Source organism: Pipistrellus hanaki (genome assembly GCF_964339955.1).
Source record: "Pipistrellus hanaki genome assembly, chromosome: 6".
In the NCBI taxonomy this organism is placed as follows: Eukaryota; Metazoa; Chordata; class Mammalia; order Chiroptera; family Vespertilionidae; genus Pipistrellus; species Pipistrellus hanaki.
In genome coordinates, this window is record NC_140508.1 from 32532601 (window position 1) to 32539213 (window position 6613).

At 50.8% G+C, this 6613-nt stretch overlaps 1 protein-coding gene across 1 annotated transcript in view; it reads left to right on the top strand.

Annotated features, from left to right (window-relative positions):
* Window positions 1-6613, top strand: part of LOC311624522 (immunoglobulin gamma-1 heavy chain-like) — a 76134-nt gene that overhangs the window by 23549 nt on the left and 45972 nt on the right. The window contains exons 3-4 of the mRNA XM_084887880.1: window positions 335-573; window positions 4327-4683. Of these exons, the coding sequence (XP_084744006.1) occupies window positions 335-573; window positions 4327-4683 (596 nt within the window). The remainder of the gene's footprint in view (window positions 1-334; window positions 574-4326; window positions 4684-6613) is intronic.

A 6613-nucleotide genomic window follows, 5' to 3' on the forward strand; every position in this document is an offset into this window, starting at 1 on the left:
TTGTTATCTCTCTGTGCCTCAAATCCTTATTTGTTATAGGCTCTCACATTACAGAATGGTTGTGAGGGTTACATGTATGACACATGCAAAATGCTGGGCTCAAGGCCTGCTCAAGATGTGCACTCAGTTCATGAAAGCTATTATTGATAAATACTGACCGAGCCCACAGGGTCCCCTATGCTCAGTAAATAACCAGTCTGTGCTTCCTTCTTGGAGGGGCAGGTGAGGAGGAGCTACTGGTGATTCAGCCTCAGAAGTCAGTGTCCGTCGCACCTGGAGAGACGGCCACTCTGAGCTGCATCATAACCTCCCTGCTCCCTGTGGGGATTATCAGGTGGTTCAGAGGGACAGGGCCAGGCCGGGAGTTAATCTATGATTTCAGAGGAGCCCAATTCCCCCGAGTAACAAGTGTTGCAGACACCACGAGGAGAAACAACACGGACTTTTCCATCCGCATCAGTAATATCACCCAAGCAGACACAGGGAGCTACTACTGTGTGAAGTTCCGGAAAGAAGCCGGTGATAATGACAAGGAGATCAAGTCTGGAGCAGGCACTCAGCTCTTCGTGAATGGTGAGTTACTGGGAGGGATCGACTTCCATCTTTGAACAACAACTAAGAGTCAGGTGCGGAGGTGGGTGCTTATAGTCATGATCTGATTCCTGGTCTGATTCTCCACCAACCCCGCCTGCAGATCAGGAAAGTTGAGGCCTGGAGATGTCATGCTATTTGGTCAGCCACCACAGCTGGTCAGTGGTTGGGCAAGTCTGGTGCCCCCACTTGTCTGGATTCCCAGCCCTGGCCTTTCTATGCTTTCCAGCCCCTTGGTGCCAGGAATGAATGACTGATGATCTGAGTTACTTGTCCATCACAAGGCCAGACCTCACCCACCTCCAAAAAGTGCTCCTCTCAATGTGGCCAGGCTCCTGCTTAGTGACACCCACTGAGCACCTGCTGTGAGCCAGGCTCTGTGCTGTGTGCTGAGGCAGCTGCAGAACAAAGCAGGCAACGCCTGTTCCCCCCGAAGCTCTGTTCTCTGCCTCCAGTGGGAGGATCTCACTAGGGCAGGGAGTAGAGAAGGTGCTGCTTTTTCTCAGCCTCAGAAACATCCCAGGAGAAGGAAATCCTGAGAGGCCCAGACTCCTGTTTACTATGACAGCCCCGCTGGGAGGAGATTCCCAGAAGGGGGCGATCGCAGTAGGTCTGCTGGGAAAACCCCTTTATTCCAGAATCCCATGCAGGCTCCCAGTAGAGTTGGGTCGTCTCAGAATGTCCCTCACCCATGGAAGAGGCTCCCCATGTGTGAGACTTAGGGTCGCCCCGTTGAGGCAACACCGTCCACATTGAGGGTGTTTTAGCAGAGGCCTGGGATCCTGAATCCTGGACAGTGAGCACGCAGGGACCTTTAGACCATCCAGCTTGACTCCCCAAGATCAGAGGGGCGCCTGAGGTCAAAAGTTGAAGGCGACTCTGTCCAAAGTCACATGGCCAAGGATTGAGGAGATTGTTCACAGCCCTATCTGATTTTAGCAGCTTTTCCCTGCTTTAGAGATAGACACACTATCCATCAAAAACCTGGTGAATGCAGCTCACTGAATAAAGCTCATTCCAGCACACCTTTGAACAGGGAGCCAGCACCTTTTATGTTCACTGGTACCCAAAGCTTCACATGCCCCTGACACTCAGACTTTGTGGCCCAGGTGATTGGGTACCTCCTCATACCTCCAGTCACATTTCTCCAAGTGGAGCATCCACATCAGCACCTATAGCTTCCCCTCCTTCAGCAGCTGCCTCCCCTCCAGCCTGTGGAGACAGCATCCTTCATTCACTCTCTTCTCTTGATGGGTGTGTGTTGTTCCCAGCCTTGAGATATTCACACAGTGACACGGAGAACCCTTGTCCATGTGTCACCCTACTTTAGAGGGAATTGCCCACGGGAGGTGTCATTGCTAGGTCACAGGGTATGTGTATTTTAATTTGGGGTGGTATCACCAAGTTTCCATCCTATACATGGTGGCAACAGGGTCTCCCCACAGTTTCTGGACACAGGCAGGGAAGGTGGCTTCATCCCGAATCTTCAGGTATTACCACACTTCCCAATGGTGTGTCCCTTGCCTAGGCATCACATTGTCATTGGCTCCGTTGCCACTCAGATCTGCTGCCTCCTGGAGAGAGCTCTGCCCCTTCCCTGAGCTACTTGCCCAGGTGACACCTGCCTGAGAATGCAGGAGGTGGAAGAGGTCAGGGCCTCTGCTCCCTACAACACCCCACTGTGCTTGTCAAAGTGTAGAGGACCTTCAATCCCTTTGATTTTTTGTTTTTTGTTTTGTTTTGTTTTTAAGTTCTGTTTCCTTGGTTTTTAAATAGTATGGTTTTATTGATTTTGGAGAAGAAGGGAGAGTGGTAGAGAGACAGAAATATCAGTGATGAGAATCATTGATCTGCTGCCTCCTGCACGCCCCCTAATGGAGATGGAGCCGACATCCCAGGCATATGCTCTGAGCAGAAATCCTGGGTCTAGTGTTGACGCTCAACCACTGAGCCACACTGGCCAGACTCCAGTCCTTTTCTTAGAGTCATGTATTGTTATGCTTTTCAGAAAAAAAAAAAAAAAGAAGAAGAAGAAGAAAACACTTTTAAAAATCTTGTGGGGGAAGCAGGTCTAGCTTTCCAACTGAGATGAGAGGGATCCTCAAATGTCCCAGGACATGGCCTGAAACTATGCCTACAGGACATGGCTCTGCCTATGGAGGCAGCCAGGAGGCCTTCCCTTCTTGCCCCAGGAGGCGCCGTGCACAGCGGCCTGGATGGAGCAGAGAGGGGTCGCTGAGCCCCAGCACGGCTGTGGGCAGCATCCTGTCTCTGCAGACTGAGGGAGGGAAGGGGGCCTCTCTTATAGGGCCCTGCACTCAGTGAGCAGGAGTTCATATTCTAGACTCAAATCAAGGTGTTATGTTCCTGGGCACAGGCTGTGGGAAATCATTTGGAGAAATAATGATGGATGTTGAACGCAGGCCTGGAATTGCTTGTCCGCCCTGCCCCTCACACAGAGTTCACCTCTGAGGACATGAGTGTCCTCCTTTGTAACATGGGGATGATGACAGCCCTCTCAGCATTAATAGAAGGATAAAACACAATATATATGAGAAGATTTGACAGTGCCGCATGCTTATCATTAGTGGTGACAATCACCATCAAGAGTTTCCCTTCCTAACTTATCATGACCTTGTAGCTTTTCCTGTCAGAACATCTTCTGTGAAGAAAAACAGTCCCAAAATGAAGGCTTGGCAGGGCTCATAGGAACAGTAGGTGATACTAAGTCTGTGGGGAAGGACAGGACCTGCCTCTGGGGGTGTAGTGTCATCAGGAGGTGAAGCATCCTGATGTCTGGATGCAGCGGGTTTCCTAGGAGCTACTGCCCAGATGGTGCTCATCTGTTTGGCTCTCCTCACACACCCATTCTTTCTTCCTTCGCCATCCAGAAACAAGCGTGTTTCCTTACAATCCTTGCCATCTGCAGGTTTAATGGAGACATGTCACATTCAAGCCATTGAGATCCACTCCCTAGTCCAGCACCTGTGGCTTCTCTGAGGCTTTCTTTCAGTGCCCGAGGCCCACAGAAAATAGGCAGCTGAGTCCATTCGTCCTTAAAGCTTCTGATTGCTTCGGGGTTTTTGTTAGAAACTTTTCATTCTTACTCAGGAAGCATTCTGAAGCCGCGCCATGACCTGCTTCAATTCCAACTTGTAGTTCAGGTTCAGTAGCAAGTACCACCCAGTCCCTTTAACGGGAGACGTTAAAGAAGAATCTATGTACGGATTCAGTGAGTCTTCTGCAAGCACTGGTTTCCTTTTGCAGTTCTCTGCAAATGAATGTTATTCCAAAAGATGTGCTATTTCTCTGCACCAACTTCCTCATCATCAGACGACCAGCCATGGTTGCCAGAGACAAACTGGCTAATGCTCTCATCTCCTCAAGCTGGATGGATGGTACCTCCAGGAGCCAATCCGCTCAGCTGGGCAGCCACAGGTTTTAGGAAAAAGCAAAGCACACCCCTTCCATTGCTAGCATCAGAACAACTGCTTGATGGGAAGAAACTTAAATATACTCTTGTTATCTCTCTGTGCCTCAGATCCTCATTTGTTATAGGCTCTCACATTACGGGATGATTGTGAGGGTTACATGTATGACACATGCAAAATGCTGGGCTCAAGGCCCGCTCAAGATGTGCACTCAGTTCATGAAAGCTATTATTGATAAATACTGACCAAGCCCACAGGGTCCCCTATGCTGAGCAAATAACCAGTCTGTGCTTCCCTCTTGGAGGAGCAGGTGAGGAGGAGCTGCAGGTGATTCAGCCTCAGAAGTCAGTGTCCGTCGCACCTGGAGAGACGGCCACTCTGAGCTGCACCGTGACCTCCCTGCTCCCTGTGGGGCCCATCAAGTGGTTCAGAGGGACAGGGCCAGGCCGGGAGTTAATCTATGATTTCAGAGGAGCCCAATTACCCCGAGTAACAAGTGTTGCAGACACCACGAGGAGAAACAACACGGACTTTTCCATCCGCATCAGTAACATCACCCCAGCAGACACAGGGACCTACTACTGTGTGAAGTTCCGGAAAGAAGCCGGTGATAATGATACGGAGCTCAAGTCTGGAGCAGGCACTCAGCTCAGCGTGAATGGTGAGTACTGGAAGGGATCGACTTCCATCTTTGAACAACAACTAAGAGTCAGGTGCGGAGGTGGGTGCTTATAGTCATGATCTGATTCCTGGTCTGATTCTCCCCCAACCCCGCCTGCAGATCAGGAAAGTTGAGGCCTGGAGATGTCATGCTATTTGGTCAGCCACCACGGCTGGACAGTGGTTGGGCAAGTCTGGTGCCCCCACTTGTCTGGATCCCCAGCCCTGGCCTTTCTATGCTTTCCAGCCCCTTGGTGCCAGGAATGAATGACTGATGATCTGAGTGACTTGTCCATCACAAGGTCAGACCTCACCCACCTCCAAAAAGTGCTCCTCTCAATGTGGCCGAGGCTCCTGCTTAGTGACAACAACTGGGCACCTGCTGTGAGCCAGGCTCTGCGCTGTGTGCTGAGGCAGCTCCAGAACAAAGCAGGCAACGGCTGTTCCCCTCGAAGCTCCATTCTCTGCCTCCGGTGGGAGGAACTAACTAGGGCATCGAGTAGAGAAGGTGCTGCTTTTTCTCAGCCTCAGAAACATCCCAGGAGAAGGAAATCCTGAGAGGCCCAGACTCCTGTTCACTCTGACAGCCCCACTGGGAGGAGATGCCCAGAAGTGGCCAATCGCCCTGGGTCTGCTGGGAAAACCCCTTTATTCCAGAATCCCATGAAGGCTGTCAGCAGAGTTGGGTTGTCTAACAATGTCCCTCACCCATGGAAGAGGCTCCCCATGTGGGAGACTTAGGGATCGCCCCATTCAGGCAACACCGTCCTCATTGAGGGTGTTTTACCAGAGGCTTGGGATCCTGAATCCTGGACAGTGAGCACGCAGGGACCTTTAGACCATCCAGCCTGACTCCCCAAGATCAGAGGGGCGCCTGAGGTCAAAAGTTGAAGGCGACTCTGTCCAAAGTCACATGGCCAAGGAATGAGGAGATTGTTCACAGCCCTATCTGATTTTAGCAGCTTTTCCCTGCTTTAGAGATAGACACACTATCCATCAAAAACCTGGTGAATGCAGCTCACTGAATAAAGCTCATTCCAGCACACCTTTGAACAGGGAGCCAGCACCTTTTATGTTCACTGGTACCCATAACTTCACATGCCCCTGACACTCAGACTTTGTGGCCCAGGTGATTGGGTACCTCCCCGTACCACCAGTCACATTTCTCCAAGTAGAGCATCCACATCGGCACCTAGAGCTTCCCCTCCTTCAGCAGCTGCCTCCCCTCCAGCCTGTGGAGACAGCATCCTTCATTCACTCTCTTCTCTTGATGGGTGTGTGTTGTTCCCAGCCTTGAGATATTCACACAGTGACACGGAGAACCCTTGTCCATGTGTCACCCTACTTTAGAGGGAATTGCCCACGGGAGGTGTCATTGCTAGGTCACAGGGTATGTGTATTTTAATTTGGGGGGGTATCACCAAGTTTCCATCCTATACATGGTGGCAACAGGGTCTCCCCACAGTTTCTGGACACAGGCCGGGAAGGTGGCTTTATCGCGAATTTTCAGGTATTATCACATTTCCCAATGGTGTGTCCCTTGCCTAGGCATCACATTGTCATTGGCTCCGTTGCCACTCAGATCTGCTGCCTCCTGGGAGAGAGCTCTGCCCCTTCCCTGAGCTACTTGCCCAGGTGACACCTGCCTGAGAATGCAGGAGGTGGAAGAGGTCAGGGCCTCTGCTCCCTACAACACCCCACTGTGCTTGTCAAAGTGTAGAGGACCTTCAATCCCTTTGATTTTTTGTTTTTTTGTTTTTAAGTTCTGTTTCCTTGGTTTTTAAATAGTATGCTTTTATTGATTTTGGAGAAGAAGGGAGAGTGGTAGAGAGACAGATATATCAGTGATGAGAATCATTGATCTGCTGCCTCCTGCACGCCCCCTAATGGAGATGGAGCCGACATCCCAGGCATATGCTCTGAGCAGAAAT